General features: G+C 31.4%; 1 protein-coding gene across 2 annotated transcripts; it reads right to left on the minus strand.

Moving 5' to 3' along the window:
- Window positions 1–7,719: 7,719 nt before the first annotated feature.
- Window positions 7,720–12,843, minus strand: LOC127241450 (T-complex protein 1 subunit beta-like). 2 transcript variants are annotated; one of them, XM_051260503.1, is made up of 12 exons: window positions 12,675–12,843; window positions 12,167–12,224; window positions 12,028–12,084; window positions 11,812–11,877; window positions 11,608–11,719; window positions 11,038–11,166; window positions 10,565–10,636; window positions 10,119–10,234; window positions 9,416–9,492; window positions 8,825–9,310; window positions 8,154–8,469; window positions 7,720–8,071 (listed from the first exon to the last, which is right to left on the minus strand). In XM_051260503.1, the coding sequence occupies exons 2-12, from the start codon at window positions 12,170–12,172 to the stop codon at window positions 7,925–7,927; spliced, it is 1,584 nt and encodes a 527-aa protein (XP_051116460.1). In that variant the 5' UTR covers window positions 12,173–12,224; window positions 12,675–12,843; the 3' UTR covers window positions 7,720–7,924. The 2 variants fall into 2 exon arrangements, with proteins under 2 accessions (XP_051116460.1, XP_051116459.1); XM_051260502.1 differs by having other exon boundaries at window positions 12,167–12,229.
- Window positions 12,844–22,853: the final 10,010 nt, after the last annotated feature.

Consider the following 22,853-nt stretch of genomic DNA (forward strand, 5'->3'; position numbering starts at 1 on the left):
CCCAATATTACGGATCTCCAAATCAGGGGGGTTTGATAGTATTCGAGAACTTTTTGACTCCGGCGGCACCACGGACGACTTAGGGGGCAGCTCTGACTCATCCAGGAGCACCGCCAGCCCAAAAATGACTTTGGGGCAGCTCCGACTCCTCCAAGAGCACCACCAGCTTCGTAGATGATTCGAGAGGCACCCATGGTAGCACATTCAACGCCAACGGCACTGCGGATGACCTGACAGGTACATCCGGTGGTACTTCCAGCTTCAGACATTACTCGGTGGACAGCCCCGCCACCTCCGGCAGCGTATTCAGCTGCAAAAATTACCCAGAAGGCAGCCCCGGCGACGCCACTACCTCCAAGGGCGACAAGGGATTTAGATCCACCACCTCCGCTACCTTTAAAAGCATCATCAGCGCCGGAAAGGGCCTGAAAAGACCCACCGGCTCCGAGAGGATCAACTGTCAAATCCGGACAAAATGGCCTTCGATCTGGGTAGACCAGCACTAGCCCTCATACGGCTCGGAGGACACGCAGAAATACCCTCACCACCGCGGCCGATTATTGATATGTAGACAATTGAAGAGGCAATCCTAAGAGTATATGGCAACCCCGTCCGGATGCTCGTATGGTCATACTATCAACACTCATTCTCATATCAGATCATTGTCAACCATCCTCTTTCCCGGAATGTTCAGACCTAGGAGTTCATGCTCTTTTCAAGGGAGGACTCACACTCAATGGTTGAACATGTCCATTCGTTCACAGCACAGTGCATATGGGACTTCGGGGAAAATGAGTGGTACAAGCTCCAACTATTTCCGTTATCCCTCACCGGACCAGCCTTCACATGATATGCATCACTCCATCCTAATTCAAGCAGTTTTACAGCCCACTTCCGAAAGTGACAGTATCTGACTTAACTAACCTACGAAAAAAGCATGATAAATCGGTAGGAAGTTTTTTGGAAAGGTTTCGCAGGGCAGAAGGTCGATGTCAGGTGTGGATACCCGAAAACCAATGCATCAATTTCGTGACAAATTCACCTTTCAAGAGTATAACAATTTCCGACAACTTTTTGCAAAGGCAGCCAACGCGAAACAGCTCCTTCGGGACATTAGTGGAAAAGATCATTCATCGCATCGCAAGAAAACAATTTTGATGTCGAGAAAGGATCTGATCAGACCTTTGTAACCATCCAGCCGTCTCATGCGCATCAGTAGCAAAGGTCAACGGAAACCAGATGAACCATAGCGGCACATTTTCAGAAATCCATTTTCAAAAAAATGAAGAGATACGGAGGGTGGCTTTGGTGGACCGAGTGGTAATAACTTTTATCCAACGAGCGTTACGAGCAGCCCCCCAGGGATGAGCATCAGACATATGACCGGAGAAGAAGAAGACGAGAGTGCAAAGACAGATGAAGCGGCTTCGATGCCGGACAGCTAGTTCTAGTCAAATGGAGATGGGGCAACAAGGAAATGAGCTCCCAGTAGGCCTTACATGGACGCATCAGAATAAAAATACATCGGACAATAGTGGTTTGTGACATCCGCGCCGGGTCTGATAGGAGTGGAGACCAAAACAAGTTGAGGATCCAAAAGCTATAGATACGGAGGACAAACATATGATTAGGGCTCTCGACGATGATAGAATTTCATATGCCAGTCTCGACATCATAGCCAATGGTTGACATTTGGAGCGAGCCTTACAGTACGAAGATGACTTCAAGATCGAGGCGGTTGGATTTTTACCAAGAAAATTAGGAAGCTTTAATCCTAACCGGCGCACTCCCCAACAATCTGACCCCGAGATGACCCAGAACAATCCTCTGCCGCTACCACATGAAGCCATATGAAGCTAAAGCCAAAGTACCGCGGAAATCTCAATATAAAAATATTGAGCTTGAAAGTTCGGCATTTCATGCAAACGTTTTGCCCAATTATTTTTATGGGGCCATTTGTTATCCATCACAATTAAAATGAAAGCCCAATAGCCCAAAAGCATTCAATGGTAAAAAAAGTAGTGGAGACATGAGAAACTACGTGAGTTGTGCGCACTAAGAATTAAGAAGTTGAGAAAAAGTTGGATGAGATTGTGGATAATGGATAAAGTGAGAAGAGGAAAAATAATGCATCCACCAACCCCACAAATTCCTTTTTTGTTTTTTCTTTTCTTTCTATATATTTTATTGTATTCTTGCTATTATATTTTTTACTTAATTTATCAGATCGAGTACACAACAAAACCAATTTATTTTTCCTTCGTTTGCTTTTATTCCTGCACCATTTATTGCTTCCACTGTCTAGTTTTGTTCCTACGTTTTTGTTAATTTCATGTTTTGAATTTCAAATCCAATTCATAACAATTTCATTCCTTGTTAGTCTATTATTCTTTCTGTTCGATCACATACCCCGTTTTACTCAATTAATTTTCCATCACCATCATCCACGAGACCAAGCCTGGATACTTTCTTGCATAGAACAGTGAACTTGATTCTTGTCGATTTCGACTGGCTTAAATCCATTGGACCGTCATTGACAATTTTCAGCGATAACACTATTTAAGAAAATTGATTTTCTTCTTGAAATATTATATGGAGTAATTGCTTTTATTTATATAAATGTTTGGAGTAATTTTTTTTATTCTCTTCTTGAAATGTTTGTTTTTATATACTTCTGTCCATAAAAATTAGCACACTTTAGGCTGACACGGAGATTAAAAAAATGAATATTTTATTAAAAAGTGATAAAAGTAAAGAGTTAGTTGAGGGTATTTTCTAAAATTTTAGTTAGAAATTAAAGTAAATGAAGAAAAAAAATGTAATAAAGTTAGTGGTATTTGTTGTAAATAAGTGTTGAAAGAGGGTAATAAGTAAATGTTGATTTGTTGACTTTGCCAAAATTAGTAATGAAATAAATTTAGCGGACAGACTAAAAAGGAAAGTGAAAAGAAATTTGAAGGACGAATAGAGTATTTATTAATTGGGTCGGAGATCTCTTTAAACGAGCATGCAACTCAAATCAAGCTAATTGTGTTAGTCAATAAATTTTAAGTCAATATTGTGTCAGTTTGTTAGTGTGCTTCGACAAATTTCTTGGTCTGCTCGGGCCATGACAACTTCTTTGGTCAGATTTAGGCCAAATGGCCTTGAAACATAGATGGAATAGGTAATTCGGGGATTACTTTATATGATATTTTATTGACGATCTTTGTTTCTCTCTTTTTCAATTTCACCCTCATCTTTTTTTTTTTTTTTTTTTTTTTGAACACAATTTTTTTGTCCTTCCAGTTCTTTACCACTTCATAGAACAATCAACTCACATTCTTTTGAGAAAATTTACATTTTTCCCTAAACTTCATTTTGCTTACCTTATTGAGTAGTTTAGATATTTGTTCATCTAAGCTCCTTATGTTATTTCGAGTTTCTATTGAAATTACAATATGCTAGATGCTATAGTTTTCTTCATATTCTATAGAGAATTACTCGGAGCCGCTTGTGAGGGCTATAGAGGTGCCGGAAATCCTCGTGAATTGACTCCGACATTGGCTTGTTTATTTTCATACTTCAAGTTTGCGTAATCTCTCATTCTGGATTGTAAGTGTTCGAGTAGGGGTTGTATGTTCTTGAGATGAATCTCACGACACTTACATCTACTCCTTAAGTTATGGTGGGACAAATATTGATAGGATGTTCCGAACTTGCACAAATCTCATAGGTCTTAACATGTGCATTCCCTACAACCATTTGTCGAACAGATGATGCTAGCTCACTTAATTGTTGTAATTGTATGTTACTTATCTAGTTTTCCTCTTTTACTGCACTACTTCTCTTGGTCCGAATTGTTGTGAAGTCATTATTATGTCATTAACGAATTCTCAGACCTCTAAGGTTTTTGTTCATCAAAGCACCTCAACTTGTTATATCTATGATTTTCTTGCCAATAGAAGTTAAACTTTGATAAAAATATTGAATATTGTGAATCTCATAATTGTCTATTGTTCTTATAGATTGGGCCAAAAAAAAAAAAAAAGTACACTCTAGAGAAACAATAAAAAAAGGCCTAACAAGCATAGGCTCAACACACTAAGACGTGTATTTAATTAGAATTTTTTTAAAAATAAGAAGTATGTGAATTTTGTGGATTTAGAATATCAATATATTTTGCGTTAAAAATTGTTGATTTTGTTTATTAGTTAATATGTTTTCCTTCCTTTGACTAAATAATAAAAAAAAAAAAAAATTAACGTTGTTTTAAATATATTAATATTATATTTATATATAGTAAAAAAAAAAAAGAAAGGTTAAAAAACTAAAATTTCCTTTTAGTGTGATAGTAATACACGTTAAAGGCAAAGATTATACTAATAAAGCTTATAATGACAGAGTACAAAATTAAGACTTTAATAATTAAATGCTAATTAAATCACTGAATTACTATTTACATATTTAGATTAAAAAATTAACACAAAAAAAAAAAAATTAGCACATAAGAAAAATTTAACACATTGAAAATGAATGACAGGAAAATCAAAATACAACAGTAGTAGCAGTGTAAAAATACACCAATTAATAAACAACACTAAAAATCAGTAACTTTTATACCAGAAATTGAGAAAGTTACTGACAAACAAGTACTCCCTCCGTCCCAAACACTGTGTAACATTTGTATTTGATACGAGAATTTAGGTAGGGAGTATTAATTATGGTAATTTGAGATAATTTGGATATTAAGTGATATGATTGGAGAGAGAAATAATTATTTATTTTTTTATTTGAGCAATGTGATGAGATAAAGTGAAGTGTATATTAATATATGTATAAAAATATTATTAATTATTTCTAAATTTGAAAATATTGCAGTGAGTTTGGAACAAACAAAAAGGGAAATGTTCAGGATGTTTGGGACGGAGGGAGTACTATAAAAAGAGTTACTATATATTGCCTTCATCACAGTTCTCCGATAGATTTAGGCCAAAGGACAATATATTTCAAACAAATTTAACACAACCTCGCGAATAGAAGAGCAGCTTAAAATAGCCACTTCAATTCCACCATGGATCGACAAAGGATTTAGGCGAAAAAGTGAACGCACATGACGAATAGGCGCAGAATGAAGTCCGTTCTCTGTTTCCGGCTCCGGCTTAGAATCAGAAACAAAACCAAAAGTAACAACGGACAAAAAAAAACACATATATCTAAAATATTTTTTAACACAATAAATATACATCTAAAAAATTAAAATCAGAATTTGAGGTTTTTGAAAGAAAAATTAAGAAAATGAATAAATATAAATTGAACGGTTGAACCATCAAAATTGAAATCAAAGGTAAATACAAACGAAAATGGAAGGTTGGATTTTGATTATAAAACCGAGGTTATAATTGCTTCAATAACCCTCGGTTTTTCATTCGAATAAGTGGTTTAATATTATTTTTTTATAAAATATATATATATATATTTGATATATTTATTGATTTTTCTTAACAAGTTTTTTATTCGAATAAGTGGTTTAATATTATTTTTTTATAAAATATATATATATATATATATTTGATATATTTATTGATTTTTCTTAATTGTTAAAAGAACTTATCAATTTGTGGGGAAGTGAAAAAGAAAAAAGAAAAAATATAAATTATATAATATCCTTTGTTGTTTATAAAAAAGTTTACAAAATAATTTGTGATTTACAATATGCACAAAATATCTTTTTTATCAAAAGGTGAAGTTTAGCTGTAAACGGACATCTAATTGAAGCAAATTTTATACAAATAAAAATATATAAAATATCTTAAATAATATTTTTGAATAAAATAAATAATTAAATAATTTATCAACTATTCATTTAATAATTTTTTGAGATAAACTGTTACTTAATTTTTACTAAAAAAAAATAAACAAAAACTATGAAATAAATAATTGATCAAATATTTATATTTATTTGATTCAAATAAGGTTATTTAAGATATTTTACTTATTTTATTTTTATAAATTTTGCATAACTAAGTACGTATCTAAAGCAAAACTTCAACTTTGGATGAATATAATATTTTGGGCACACTTTAATTTATCAAAAAGAGATTTTATACAATAAATAAAATATGGATTATTTTTATTTATTTATTTATATAAAATATAAAGGATATTATGAAATTTACCGAAATAAAAAAAGAAAAAAAACGGATTTATTAGAAAAAAATAATATTTTAAAATATTATATTTATAATTGAAACTATTTTTATAAAAAAATTATAATAATATTTTGTTTATATTAATATTTTGTTTTGATTTTTTATTAGACATTGCCATTTAATATATCAACATTGTTAATCATCTGTATTTATTTATTTAAATTTAATTGCTTAAAAAAATATTATCAATATTTGCTTAAAAAAATATTATCAATATTTATAGTCGGGTTGTAGTCTAACGGTGAAACACTTAACCTCTTGACTTTTAAGTCGAAAATCTTTTTTTATTAGCAAAACTTCCTCAACTTCTTGACCTTTAGGTCGGATTTTTTTTTATTAGCATAGATGAAACTATTCTCCATAATATTATTAAAAAAGATACTACATATATTGGGGATATTTGGCAATCAGCTGCTGATTCGATTAAGTGTTAGTTATTGACTTATTCGATTAGTTGATTTGATTAGCGGATTTAGTTAGATGTTTGTGCTGAAGTGTTTGGTGAAATAACTATTTCATATTAGTTGTTTATGCGTAAATATTGTATTTTATTTTTAGAATATTTAGTTGTCTTTTTCCGGTACCGTAAGACCTTTTAGAGTTTTTATTATTATTTATTAAAAATTATGAAAGTTTATTAAAATATCTATTTTTGTTATTTTTTAAATATTTTATAAAAAATTAATGTATTTTTATTATAAAAAAATGATTTTTTTTTATTAGAAATAATGTAAAATATAAAAAGATAACAAAACGGAGTATATTTTTATAAAGTTCATTTTAATTAATTTATTTTTTATTAAATTTATAATTTTAAATAAATTTATTTTAATATATTCGTTATTTATCAAAAAAAAGTTCATATGACAAAAAATATATAGTATATATATAAATAAACAATTATTTTAAATTTATAAGTTATAAAAAATTAATAGCTATTTAAGGGTAGTATAAAAAAACACTTGTAAAAGAAATGATTTATATTTAAGGATAGATAAAAAAAAAAGTTTAAAGATAAATAGCTATTTTGAAACGTTTTGTTATACAAAATTTAAAATTAGCTTTTCGAGTCAATAAACTATTCAAAAAAATCAATTTACCAAACACTTAAATTAAATTTTTGATTGATAAAACGGTTAAAAATTGTGTTCATTAAATTAAAAGCTCTCCAAAACGTCTATTTACCAAACACCCTATTAATATAATATATATGTATATATTACATAATTAACATAAAAAATTACAGCCATCCAAACTAACATAAAAAATAAATAAATAAAAATACATCCATCACATAAAGTAAACAATAAAAATCCAATAAAATCTATTGAATAGTTTGAGATCTTTTTAAATAAAATAAAAATATAGATCGAATACTTTTAAAAGTATGAATTAAAATTTAAGAGTCCAATAAAATACTAAAAATTTTATATTGAATACACGTACCTACCTGTAAGTTATAATAATACCAACAATATGATGTGTATAGTGTATCTACTACTACTACTAATAGTATTAGATTTTCACATTTAAAAATGCAGCTAATTTCACAACAAGTACAAATTAAAATTGTAGCACTAGCGTACAGTCATCGTCATCAAATATGATCTTTAATGAACAAGTACCATAAACAAAACTGAAAGTGCCAAACCAGTCATTAATCCTCAATGCATCAACGTTTCATTCAATCATATCATATGATAATTATGATTCAAAACTCCGAACCTTACCTTTCACATTCTGTCTTCCCTCCTTCGCGGGGCGCAAGTGATGATTTCATCGACCCTCAAAATCATCTCAGCAGCTTCGGTTGCTGAGAGCAGCACAGCCTGTTTCACTTTGAACGCCTCCGAGATTCCTAGTTCTGCCATGTCTCCAACCTGAAAAATAAATAGTAGAAAAATAATGAATGCGATGGAGAAAGAATTGCTCCATCCATGTAATCAAGGAACTGCTACTCACGGATCCAGTTATGACGTCAATCCCTGCATTGCTTTCCTCCTTGTGGTGCTCTGCACGAAGCTGGGCAACTAATTCAGCACTGTCCAGGCCGGCATTGTCAGCAATTATAGTTGGAATAGCCACCAGTGCCGTTGAAAAAGCTTCGATGGCATGGGACTTCTTCCCCGGAGTCTTTCTGGCGAGTTCATCGACAGCCTTAGCCATTACCATCTCAGGCCATCCACCTCCAAGCAAAACCCTGCTGTCATTCACCGTCTGTGATAGAACACACAAAGCATCATGGAGAGATCTCTCAGCCTCATCCAACATATGCGGGCTGCCAATAGAACGGAAGGCATTACAACATAGCTAAAACAATAGAGATAGATAAAAGCATGCATAGTAAATGCAAAGTCGAACAAGATTGACACAACATAAAATAAAAAAAACATAGAACCACACCAGGTACAAAAGTAACAAAACTACAAATCACACCAGCATGTCTAAAATGTACAAACATCCTAGTCATGAACAGCAGCATCCTGGGACCATATTTAGATGCATTTGAAAAACATAATTTTTATTTCGCATTGATAGCTTTCCCCATAAAGAAATACTTGGAAACTAAAGATAACTTTATAGTTTATAGCAAAACAGGGAATAATTTGTTAGTAAATCATTATCATAGATACCTTGCCCCCCTCAATACTATGGTGCAAGCTTGACCCAATTCCACTCCAGAAAAGTGGATCAGCTTGTCCTCGCCAATCATTATTTCTTCAATAAGCTTACAGTGCCCAAGCTTGACAGATTCTGGATTATCGAAAGTAGATGCTATCTCACCACCAGTAACAAGAGCTAGTCGCTCAATACCATCAAAATCCGCATGCTCTATTGCAAGTACTCCAGCATCAGCAAATAGTTCCTCTGGGAAATTGTAAATCAACTGTCGGTTAACAAAGCAGTTGATCCCATGATCAATAATCTTCTGCACCTTTTCTCTCATTTTTTGCTTTTCAGCCACTTCAATTTCGGCAACCTTAGCCATTGAATCAACCCGTACACGTGCCCCGTAAATTTTCACTTTATCAGTATCCATGGCAGTGTTTGCAACCAAAATCTTTGCATCCTCAATTCTTTTAGGTTGTCCAACACCAATTTTTTTGTCCAAAATAAATCTGGATGTAGAATAGACAGTAACCAACATGGAATGAAATTTCATAAGAGCAGGATACCAAACACAGTACAAGAACTTTTATATTTTCAATGGCAATATAGTTTACCCCTCATCAAGAAATGAGTCTTTCAAGGATCCTCCAGGTTTCTTTATGATTTGAATGGATTCCAAGTTTGTACTCCCCTGTTATTGTCAATGTTAGTGCCATATATGCTTGATGAAAAAGCAACTACTTGAAGAAACAACAAAACAAATTAAAGAACAGCCACTAAAAGTAACAACATAACAGGGATATAAGGCAATAGGCTCACAAACTGATAACGGGGAATAGATAAAAATGAGTGACATCAACATTGACCAACAACAACAAAGACCATTTCACAGAACAGAAAACAATTACTTCCAGGATACATACATCCACCTCACACAATATATCACAGCAATTGCAGACAATCTGCAAGCTGAGAGAGATAACATACTCACTACACAATGGAAAAAACCACAACAGACATTGATTCACCAAGAATAAGTAATAACACCAAGATGACTAACACTATGAAAATAATTCTAGATTCATTCTCATTAACGAGATCCCCAAATTACTATGCAGAAATGTAAATTGGTACCCAAATATAACTAATATTCCACTGTAGAACTCATATGCCATTTGCTACATAATTAAACTACTCACACAGTATTTGATAGGTTAGTTGAGAGATATGCCAAGAGATCATTTCGAGCTAGGAAAAAAAAAATGGATATATATATATATAGGCCAATAACAACTAATGAGTCATTTAAGATCATACCTTTAGCCTCATGACAGCATCAACAGCAAGTTTTGCAAAATGTTCCTTGTCCTGCGAGAGAATCTTGGAACTCAAAGTAGTCATTGCTATCTTCATCAAGTCTGATTTGAATTTCTCTGGACATACACAATCAAAATTAATCCAAGAATTATAAAGGAAAAAACAAACCACCCACTTAATAGAAGGCGAAAACTTTTGCATTGCAATCTACTGCAAGCAAATGTTATGCTCTAGCTCTTTCCTTACATAAATGGAGCCATCTAAATGCTTTTAAGAATGTCATAGCAATCTTTTTCCATCACATTTTTTAGTTTCCTTGGTTTCTTGTACTAACAATGCAAAAAAAACTCCATATTTTAGAAAAATCATACTTGGGATATGATGCTCCATTCAATAATATAAGTTGACTATATAATGATCAATGAGCATAGAATAGAGAACATTACCTGCGTCAAGTTTGTTATCCACCACTTTCTCCACCAATGCACTTCTGGCACATTCAGCTGCCATGCGATACCCTGCCATGCATCCAAAATGATTATCTTAACTCAAGGGATTAATATTAGTACCAATTTATAGGTACACATCATCAGATGGAAGGAATGGATACATGGAGATGAGCCTATTAGCATAATTACAGACAATACATGTACACGTGCAATCACTAGATGTAGAATCGTTCCAATTGATGAAATTGACCAAAATCAAGAGGAAAGATACCTCATAAAAGCAGATGTAAAATGAAATGTATATAAGCACTGGGAATAAACTCCCATCCATTGATGCCTACCAAATCATCATTACACATACTAATCTTCCATGTACATCAAAATTTATATAAGGTTCTATAATTAAGGTGAAATATAATAAAACAATAAATTATAATAGATCTTCAAAATTTTCTAAGCATTTCCCATACCTGAAATAATTGTCATTGGATGAATTTTGGCATTTACTAGCTTCTCAGCCTCCCTCAAAAGCTCCCCAGCTAATACAACAACAGAAGTAGTACCATCACCAACTTCATCATCTTGAACCTTTGAAATGTCTGCAAATTTACTTAAGGCTTCACTAGTTTCATATACAGTTCTCAGGAACGTTTATTCACTTCATATAAAGGTGAAAGAGCAAATTTAGTTAAGGCTTCACCATAGTGTCATATACAGTTTTCAGTAACTTATTCAAGTCATATCAAGGTGAAAGACTTTGTAGTGATTCCTTGTTCTGATGAAGTTATGAGCAAATCCTATGAGGGATTATTAATTCCAATGGCAGTAATAAACCTGGTCACATGCATGTGAGGACAAAAATTACTGTGACAATATGGCATTCGCATATTTCACGACCGGAATTGTAATATGTTTCATCATGAAGAATATTATATTATGCTAAACTCATCATTTAATCCAAATAATTTTTTCTATGCCACGGGGTAAGATTAATTGCGAACACTAAAGTTGTAATAAAATAATTATGTTATCAAGGATACCAACAAGGACTTTGGCAGCGGGGTTGTCAATGTGCAGGGACTTTAAGATGGTTGCTCCATCATTTGTGACCGTGACACTATGCCCTCTGCCAGTAGATTGTAAAATCTTATCCTACAAAGAGAATATGTACACCCATTAAGGAATGTAAAGCATAAGCTGGTTTTCTCAATCAAATGCAAAATAGTTACAGAAAAGTTCCTCACCATCCCCTTAGGTCCCAATGTGGTCTTAACCAAGTCAGCAATTGCCATAGCTCCAACAAAGGAAGCCTGATTCACAAATAAAGAATCTAGGTGTCAATTTACCAGCTCTTGAATTACCCATTGTGCCAAAAACACTATCTTGCAACAGCAATAAGCATATTTTGTGGATAAATTATCGGATACAGATTTCAAAATTACAAGATATTACAGACTCACCATTCTCGCACGCTCACCCTTTTCCTCAGTAGCCTCATCCTTAAGAAGCTTTTCAATCTAAACATCCCAAATCAGACAGACTAATCACAAACCAGTGACATTATGGAAAATGAAGACAATTGCAGTGCTCAACACATACCGCCATGGAACAAGAGTTGAGAATGAAAACCTAAAAGCACTCGCCCGTGAATAGATTCCTGTGCTGGGACAAAATATCCAGTACCATAACCATCAATGATATGGCATATAAATAAAATGATACTTCAACATAAGTGTTTAGATACATCTTCACTCTTCAGTAACACAGAAAATTCTAGGTCGCCCAAAGAACACATTCGACAGCAATAGTAGAACAAAAACCTAAACCTTACGTTGAAAACAAATCCGAAACCGATAAAGCAACCCAATCGGGCCAATGACCAGCAATACATTTTTTCGACTCACACACACGCTACCTCACCCAAATCCCCGAAGCAACTAAAAAATCCCTAAACGATGAAACATGCAGCAGCAACTTGAGCGTCCCTGAAGGGCGTCTACGTGCAACTTCAGGACATTTCGAACCGCAATAGTTCGAAGATCCAACGCCAATATGCCCGCGATAACAAATAGATGCAAAAAATTCATAACGAGAATCAGATACGAACCTTTGAGCGGTAGAGTAGCACGCACAGAAGGGTCGAGACTGGAGACTGGAGACTGCGATCCGCCGACTAGAAGATGACTACTGCGCGCACAAAAGTAGTAGAAAAGATGGGGGTTTTGTAGCTGCAGAAGGGTTTGAGACACTGCTATTCTTCGTTTTTCTTTAAGTACTCGTTTTTTGTTTTAATTTTTTAGAGGCATTTCAATCTAGCCATTTCGGCAATTGAGAGTGTTTTTCTTTTTTTTTTTTTTAATAAATAAATAAAGAATAATAATAATAAATAGGCTATGTTTATGGTGTAATATTAATATAAGATTATCCTCTATTTTATATATTATATATAATATAATATAATATATAAGTATAAGTAAGATAATATTATTATTATCTATATAATATATATTTGAGATCGTGTGGTTTCACACTATCAATTTTTTTTTTTTAATTTTTTAATAAAAATAATTATGTTAATTAATATAATTAATAGATTATCATTAATATTATATTGATATAATTAATAAAGTTATAACTAATAAATATATTTATTAAAATTCAAATTTTATTATTATTATTATATTATATATATAATTTAATATATTTATTATGTAATTTACCTTTAATAAAATGGATATGTATTAAATATTATTAAGTATATTATAATTAATAACATTTTAATTAGTATAATTTTTAAAGATAATAAAATAATTAATTTAATTTTATGATTAAAATAAATTATAATATAATTTTATTTTTATTTATATCTTTATTTAAAAGTAATGAAAATGTAATAATTTTGTAATGTAATTTTTATTATTTTTATAAATAATTATATTGATAATGAATAAAATTAAAACTATGATAATTATATTTTATAGTCTTTATATATATAAAATGTCGATAAGTCTCATAATTCTATAGTTTTTTTTTTTTTAATTCTTAAAAAGTTTTAAAATTAATGTAATATTTTCTTATTTTTATTTATAATCGTAATTAATGAATAATAGAATTTTACTAATTTTTCAATGTAATTATATTAAATAATTATATCAATTGATATAATTAATAAAATTATGATTAATAAATGTATTTATTAAAAGTTAAAAAATATTATTATTATTATTATATAAGAGATCAGTGTAGAGTCTATTACATCATATTTTTTTATTATTTTTTTTATTTTTTATTTAAAATAAGATCCACTCCAATATATTTTTTTGTTATTTTTTTTATTTTCTAATAAAATAATACATAATAAATGCTATTAAATATATAATAATTGATTAAACTATAATTAACGCATTTTGAAGATATTAAAAAAAAGTAATTTAATTTTATGATTATGGTAAATTATAATATAATTTTTTTTTATTTATATCTCTATTTAAGAGTAATAAAAGTTTACTAATATTTCAATGTAATTATTTTACTATTATATATATACATTTAATCATTATAACTTGAAATATATTTTAATTATATATATAAAAATGAAACTCATATCAATTTATCTTTTTTTTTCATTTTTTATTTTTTTAAAAAATATATATCTTATCTTATCTTATATTTTATATATATTTACATTTGAATTCGTGTAGACCCACCAAATGAAAAATCTCGAGTTTCTAGCATTTTTGCATTTTTTTTTCCTTTTTTGATTGGTTACTGTTTTGTATTGAATATTAACGTGAGCAAAATATATTTTTGTTTATTAAATACATATATGTACTTAAGTGGTGTATGACTTTTGCTCTTCACAAAGCACTTTTTCACTTCACGATATGTGTCCTCTTTTTTCTCTTTTCAATACGGTCTTTTCATTTCCTCAATAATATATATATATACATAATGACATATGTATACATGTACTTAGCATTTTTTATTGTAATTTTTTTTGTTATAAATAATTTTTCTCTAATTTTCATTTACGCTAGAATCGGAAATTGCCCCAAAAAGGGATAAGAAGTCGGAGTAGAAGAAACGCATTGCCACGAAGATTCTAGCGCCAGAGGAAGAAGCCCAAGGCGGGGAAGAAGCTGCCACAGGAAGCCTCCACCACGGTGGGAGTCAAGAAGAAGCAGACAAAGAAGTGCGTATTAACCTACAAGATCTACATCTTCAAGGTGCAAAAACAGATCGTCCATCCGACACCGAGATTTCTAGCCATAGGAACAATGAACAGTTTCATCAACAATATCTTCGAGAAATGGCCCATAAGACATGGCAGGCAAATAGCCCACTATTACCTCTCGCGAGATTCAGACCCCAAGATGAATAAAACCATATTTATAGTTATTTTCTTCGTCCGCGCATGATGTTTGGTGCCGCCGGGTGGAGTCCAACTGGCAAACCGCCTGTCAAGATTGTTGAAGTGATAGTGTTATGAAATTACTTAAATGGGACATACCACGGCCAAGTTTTGGAGCTCAAAAGCCCCTGGAAATGTAAGGCAACCGGTTATTGCCACTGAAATAAGATGAAGAAATGGACTGTGAGTTTTAGGAGAAATTATTTTTCAGTGATGCAAAGACTCACCCAAGATAAGGATGATTGAAGAAGGAATTGTTCACTTTTTAAAATAATACTCCATATATTTTTATATTTTTCATAAATTTTCTGAACTATTAACAAAAAACTCAATATATTCAAAAACGGTATTTAAACAGACTTAAATGTTTATCCATATCCTCGATAAAAAATTACTAATTAATTTATCAGAATTTAAATAAATAAATATAATATCTGTAATATCATTATCAATTATTTAAAAAATTCTGGAGATAATAATATTTAATAATATTTCCTGCAATTTTTTTTCCCTTTTATTGTTTTTCTTATTTGGAAAATTTATTTATTTAATAAATGATAAATATATTTTGACTAAATATTTTTATCATGTATTCAAACTTGCTACAGATGGTGTTTTTTTTCTAAAAATAATAATAATTATATATTAATTCAATATATATATAAATTTTATTTTTGTCTAACTTATTTTGATTTTTATCAATGTTGTTTTAATTATTTTTAGAATTATTTATTTTTGTATATTTGTATTACAATTTTATAATTACAATTACAATCTATATCAATCTATATTAAATATTTGGTGTTATTTGTAAATTAATTTTTTTTATATAAAATAATATATACGTATAAATTTATTTGATCATTTAAAAATAACTATGATGAATTATTTAACAGTTTTACAGAAATTAAAAGAAAAATTATGTTGTAAATTTTGATAAAATAGAGTTATGATTTAAAAATTATTTAAATATAATTTGAACGGTATTGACAAATCTATCTAAAAGAGTTTGAAATGGTACGGTTGTATGACTTATTTGTTTTCAATGTAGTTATATTTTTGTATTACTAGCGTGTTTATTTTTATAATAACTTATACACTGATTTAATATTTTTATAAATAATACTACTTATAATTTATATATATAATATATTATTCGAATAAAATCAATTTAAAAAATAATATACACAATAAAAATAAGAGAAAAATATCATTACACTACTTTTAACTACCAACTACAATTTAAATACTATTATTTTTCAAACTTCGTTCCAAAAATAAATATTTACTTTGTAACCGGACGAAAATATAATTCCTTGATATTATTTTTTTTTACATTGATTAAAAATATATGTAATTTAATTATGAATAAATTACTATTAAACAAAAAACACGATTATAATTTTTTCTGTTGATTGCACCGTGTGTTAGCACGATTATTCCACTAGTGTATATATATATGTGAGTTGTATGTATGTACGTGTGGGTGTGTGTGATGATGATAATGATAATGATAATGATGTAGTATATATATATATATATATATATTAGATAAAGAAAGAAATGGAGAGCCGAGCATAAGAGAGAGGTGGATAGAGTTCACTATTTAATTATGTTGTAGTCATAAATGTCTTTACACAATGCCATATATATAGGCAACTCAAGTTCAAACTTAGGTTACAAAGCATTCATATTAAATATATGTGTACAATATGTAATAGTCTTTGTATAGTTATGTGTACAATACTCCCCTTTAAATTCTTTATATAAATAATATGTTTCGTTAAAATTTTATTAGAAAAAAACTCTGTGAGACAAAAAAATCCAAGTGAAGGAAAAAGAGTACAATATTGTTGTATTGATTCGCCCCCCTGATCTGAGCATTATTTGAGATCCCTTAACCGACGCATCCCAATTTTCTTTACCGATTTTTCAAATATTGCAGTCGGAAATGCTTTGGTTAATATATCCACTAAATTATTATCTGATCGAATTTGCTGCACATTAATTTCACCATTTTGTTGTAGATTATGAGTGAAAAAGAATTTTGGTGAAATATGTTACGTTCTATCTCCTTTGATGTAACCCATTTTCAATTGAGCTATGCAAGCTGTATTATCTTCATACAATGTAGTCGGGGGATTTTATCTTCAGGCATTAACCCGCAATTTTTCAGAATATGTTTAGTCATTGACCTCAACCAAACACATTCTCAACTAGCTTCATGTATTGCCAATATTTCAGCATGATTTGAAGGAGTGACAGTTAAAATTTGTTTCATCGATCTCCAGGAGATCACTGTTTCGCCACAAGTGAATATATAGCCAATTTGAGACTTGGCTTTATGAGGATCAGATAAATATTTTGCATCGGCAAAACCAATCAATTCATGTCGAGGATCTTTCGAGTAAAATAACCTGAGATCAATTGTTCCTTGGAGATAGCAAAAAATGTGCTTAATCCCATTCTAATGTGTTGAATAGGCGATGAGCTAAATCTTGCTAATAAATTTACAGCAAATGATATGTCGGGTCAGGTGCTGTTAACAAGATACATCAATGTGCCTATAGCACTCATATATGGCACTTCTGGGCCAAGTGTTTCTTCATTTTCCTTTTTTGGTCTAAATGGATCATTTGCTTGATCGAGTGCTCTAACGATCATTTGGGTACTTAGCAGATGCGATTTATCCATCAGGAATTTTTTCAGTACCCTTTTGGTATAGTTTGATTGGTGGATAAAGATTCCACTTTCCAAGTGTTCAATTTTCAAACCAAGGCAAAATTTGGTTTTTTCAAAATCTTTAATCTCAAACTTATTTTTCAAATATTCAACAGCTTTCTGGATTTCATCAGAAGTTCTAATTAAATTGAGATCATCGACATATACAACGATAATTACGAATCCTGACCCATTTTTCTTTATGAAAACACATGGACAAATAGGGTCATTTATGTAACATTCTTTTGTTAAGCTTTCGCTGAGACGATTGTACCACATTCGGCCCGATTGCTTGAGCCCATACAAAGATTTTTGCAATTTGATGGAATAGGATTCTTTTGGCTTTGATTAGAATGATTCAGGTATGTTAATCCCTTCTAGGATTTTCATGTAGACGTCATTGTCTAAGGAGCCATAAAGATAGGCAGTAACCACATCCATTAATCACATATCAAGATTATTGTGTACTGTTAGGCTCACCATATATGTGAGTTGTATGTACGTACGTGTAGGTGTGTGTGATGATGATAATGATAATGATGTAGTATATATATATTAGATAGAGAAAGAAATGGAGAGCCGAGCATAGAGTTCACTATTTAATTATCTTGTAGTCATAAATGTCTTTACACAATGCCATATATATAAGCAACTCAAGTTCAAACTTAGGCTACAAAGCATCCACATTAAACATACGTATACACTATATAATAGCCTTGTAATAGTTATGTGTACAAAAATTTCAAATTTTTATTCAAATATTATATTACTCACTTTGTCTATCGTAAAATTATACTACCTCAATCCACTTCTAAGGTCTCATTTATTATTATTATTTTTTTGTTGCGAATTGATCTTTGAATATTAATTATTATATGAAAATGTACTACAAAAAAAGATGACAATAATAGTTATATTAGTGTTTTATAATACTATTATAATAACATTTGTGAAAACAATTATACAAATATAAGGATATTTTTAATGTTAAATACAATGACGCAAAACGTAAATAAGACCTTTAGAGTCCGACGGAGGAAGTATTTTTTTTTTTGTACAAATTTAAAATATAATAATATTTTAATTATAATGAATAATTATAAATAATTTTATTTTTATTTTTATTCTAAAAGTAATAATGTAAAACAAAGTAAAAATATTTGTTAAAAAAAGTTAGTTAATAGTTAAAGATGTGTATGCTTGTAAGTGTGGACTGACTAAGTATATCATATCTATTCAAATAAATTTGTTTTTGTTATATAATAATGATAATATAATAGTAAGTGTAATATATATGTATATGTGTACGGGTGTGCTTATATAAAATATATATATAATGGTAACTGTGTGTATAGGTGTATATATATTTATGTATATATGTATAATTATAGAGAGAGATTATAATTATATTATATTATATATTAGAATGTATGTATATGTAGTATGGAGTTAATGCAGAGAGAGAGCAGTTAATGAGGATTAGTGTGATTTCTTGTGTATATTCATTCCAGCATTCAAAATCTATTTATAGGTGTTAAGACCTTGATAGGAAGGAAAAAAAAAGCATACAAAAGTGTCACGTAGTCATTTCGTGTGTACTACGTACATATTACATAACACTCCCCATTGGATGCTTTTATACAAAGAATGTGCCTCGTTAAAACCTTACTATAAAAAAAAAACTCTGTGGGAAAAAATCATAGTGAAGGAAAAAGAGTACATTATGCTTGTATTAATGCGCTCCCACTGTTTTGGACTTTATTTGATGTCTTTCATCCGACGCATTCCAATTCCTTGCACCAGTTTGTTGAATGTTGCAGTCGGTAGCACCTTCGTAAATAAATCTGCAAAATTTTCAAACGATCGAATTTGTTGCACATCAATTTCACCATTTTTTTGAAGATCGTGAGTGAAAAAGAACTTCGGAGATATGTGCTTTGTCCGATCGCCTTTAATATATCATCCCTTTAATTGAGCTATACAAGCTGCGTTATCTTCAAATAATATTGTAGGAGGTAATACATCATTAATTATCAAGCCACAATTTTTCTGAATATGATGAGTCATAGACCTCAACCAAACGCATTCACGACTGGCTTCGTGAATTGCTAAAACCTCAGCATGGTTTGAAGAAATAACTGTTATTGTCTGTTTAGCAGATCTCCAAGAGATTGCGGTTCCACCACAAGTAAATAAATAGCCAGTTTGAGATTTTGCTTTGTGCGGATCAGACAAATAACCAGCATTAGCATAACCAGTTAATTCATCTCGAGATTCACTCGAATAAAATAATCCGAGGTCATGAGTCCCCTGAAGATAACGAAAAATGTGCTTGATACAATTCCAATGGCGCTTTGTGGGGGATGCGCTAAACCTGGCCAGTAAATTTACTGAAAAAGATATATCTGGCCTGGTACAATTTGCAAGGTACATTAATGCGCCAATAGCGTTGAGATATGGTACCTCGGGGCCAAGTATTTCTTCATTTTCTTCTCTTGGCCTAAATGGATCTTTACTGAGATCAAGTGATCTGACCACCATTGGTGTACTCAGAGAGTGAGATTTATCCATGTAAAATTGTTTTGATACCTTTTGGGTATATGTGGATTGATGGATAAATATTCCATTGTTCACATGATCCACCTGTAATCCCAGATAATATTTTGTCTTTCCAAAATCTTTGATCTCAAATTCTTTCTTTAGATATTCAACTGCAATTTGGATCTCTTCAGGAGTTCCAATTAAATTGAGATCATCAACATATATAGCAATAATGACAAAATTTGATCCATTTTTCTTTATAAAGACGCATGGACATATTGGATCATTAGTATAACCTTATTTTATTAAACTATTTTATTAAACATTCGCTCAGACAGTTATACCACATTCGCCCTGATTGTTTAAGTCCATACAATGACCTTTTCAATTTGATGAAATATGATTCCCTTGAGTTTAATTTGTATGCTTCAGGCATATTGAATCCCTCAGGGACTTTCATATAAATATCAGTATCCAAGGAGCCATAAAGATATGCTAGGCTCACAAGGTATCTAAATGTTATTCCATCAACAACTGGAGAGTACGTTTTATCAAAATCTACTCCAGGCCTTTGTGAGAATCCCTGAGCTACAAGACGGGCTTTATATCTCACAATTTCATTATGTTCATTTCTTTTTCGTACAAACACCCATTTGTATCCAACTGGTTTTATACCATCTGGTGTTTGAACAATTGGTCCGAAGACCTCCCTTTTGTTTAATGAATCAAGCTCTGATTGAATCGCATGTTCCCATTTTGGCCAGTCATTTCTTTGCCGACATTCATGAATCGATTTTGGCTCTGGATCCTCGTTTTCTTCCATTATATCAAGTGCTAAATTGTATGCGAAGACATTATCAATAATTGCCTCTTTACGGTTCCAACATTTTCTTGAAGTAATATAGTTAATTGAGTTTTCAATAATCTCATCATGTTCTTCAAGATCGTGCTCTTCTGGAGCAATTATTTCAGGGTTGACTTCTTCGTTAGATTGAGGTTTATCAATGTCATTCATGATATTTTCATGATTATCATTATTAATTCCTCTTTTCTTTCGAGGATGTTTATCTTTGGAACCAAGTGGTCTACCACGCTTTAAGCGTGTCGCTGATTCATTAGCACTTGCAATTTGTCCATCAGGGACAATTATTTTAGCCGGAGCATTAACAACTTGGATATATGATCGAGTGACTTTGCTCGAGTCATTGAATGCATCCGGTAACTTATTTGCAATATTTTGCAAATGTATAATGCGTTGAACTTCTAGTTCACAGTGCTTTGTACGAGGATCACAAAAATTCAATGGAATTTTCCAATTAATATCCCTTTTCGGTTCGTTTTTGTCTCCCCCTAATGTCGGAAAATATGATTCGTCAAAATGACAATCTGCAAATCTTGCAGTAAATAAATCACCCGTCATAGGTTCAAGATATTTTATAATTGACGGCGATTCATATCCGACATAAATGCCCAATCTACGTTGAGGACCCATTTTTGTACGTTTGGGGGGTGGAATAGGAACATAAACAGTACACCCAAAATACGTAGATGTGATATATTTGGTTCGTGACCAAATACTAACTGCATTGGGGAATAGCTATGATAGTTTGTCGGCCTCATTCTTATAAGTGTTCCTGCATGTAAGATTGCATGCCCCCAAGCTGAAATGGGCAACATATACCTCATCAGTAATGGTCTAGAAATCAATCAATTACAATCTTTTAATAAGTGATTATGCCAGACCATTTTGTGTATGAACATGAGCAACTGGGTGCTCTACATTAATTCCAATCGACATGCAATAATCATCAAATACATTCGATGTATATTCACCCGCATTATCAAGACGTATAGTTTTAATTGGATTATCGGGGAATTGTGTCCGTAATTTAATAATTTGGGCAAGCAATCTCGCGAATGCCATATTGCGAGTAGATAATAAACAGACATGTGACCATCTAGTAGATACACCAATAAACACCATAAAATATTTAAATGGCCCACACGGTGGGTCTATTGGTCCACATATATCCCCGTGTATTCTTTCCAAAAATGTAGGTGATTCAATACCTACTTTAGCTGGCGATGGCCTGATTATCAATTTTCCCTGAGTGCAGGCAACACAGGTTAACTCATTTGAGTTTAAAAATTTTTGATCTTTTAATGAATGGCCATGCGAATTCTCAATTATTCGCCTCATTATTATACTGCCAGGATACCCAAGGCGATCATGCCATATTTGAAAATCGGTAGTCTTTTGATCTACCGTGAGGTGTGTTTCAACAACACCTAATCTGGCATAATATAAGCCAGTAGAGAGTGAGGGTAATCTCTCAATGATGCATTTCCTTTTATCAATGATATTGGTGATCAATAAAAATTCACCATCGGTATCACTCATAGTTTCAACGTGATAACTATTTTTTCGGATGTCATGAAAGCTCAGTAGATTTTTTCGAGCTTTAGTGGCCAACAGTGCATACTGTATCAGAATTTTCGTCCCCGCGGGGATATAATGGCTTCTCCAGAGCCTTCAATTAATTTCGCACTGCCACTTATTGTATTGACATTTATTCTTTCCCTTTTCAAATAGGAGAAATATTTTTCGTGTTT

Source organism: Andrographis paniculata, unplaced genomic scaffold (genome assembly GCF_009805555.1).
Source record: "Andrographis paniculata isolate CXL003 unplaced genomic scaffold, ASM980555v1 Contig82END, whole genome shotgun sequence".
NCBI classification, from domain to species: domain Eukaryota; kingdom Viridiplantae; phylum Streptophyta; class Magnoliopsida; order Lamiales; family Acanthaceae; genus Andrographis; species Andrographis paniculata.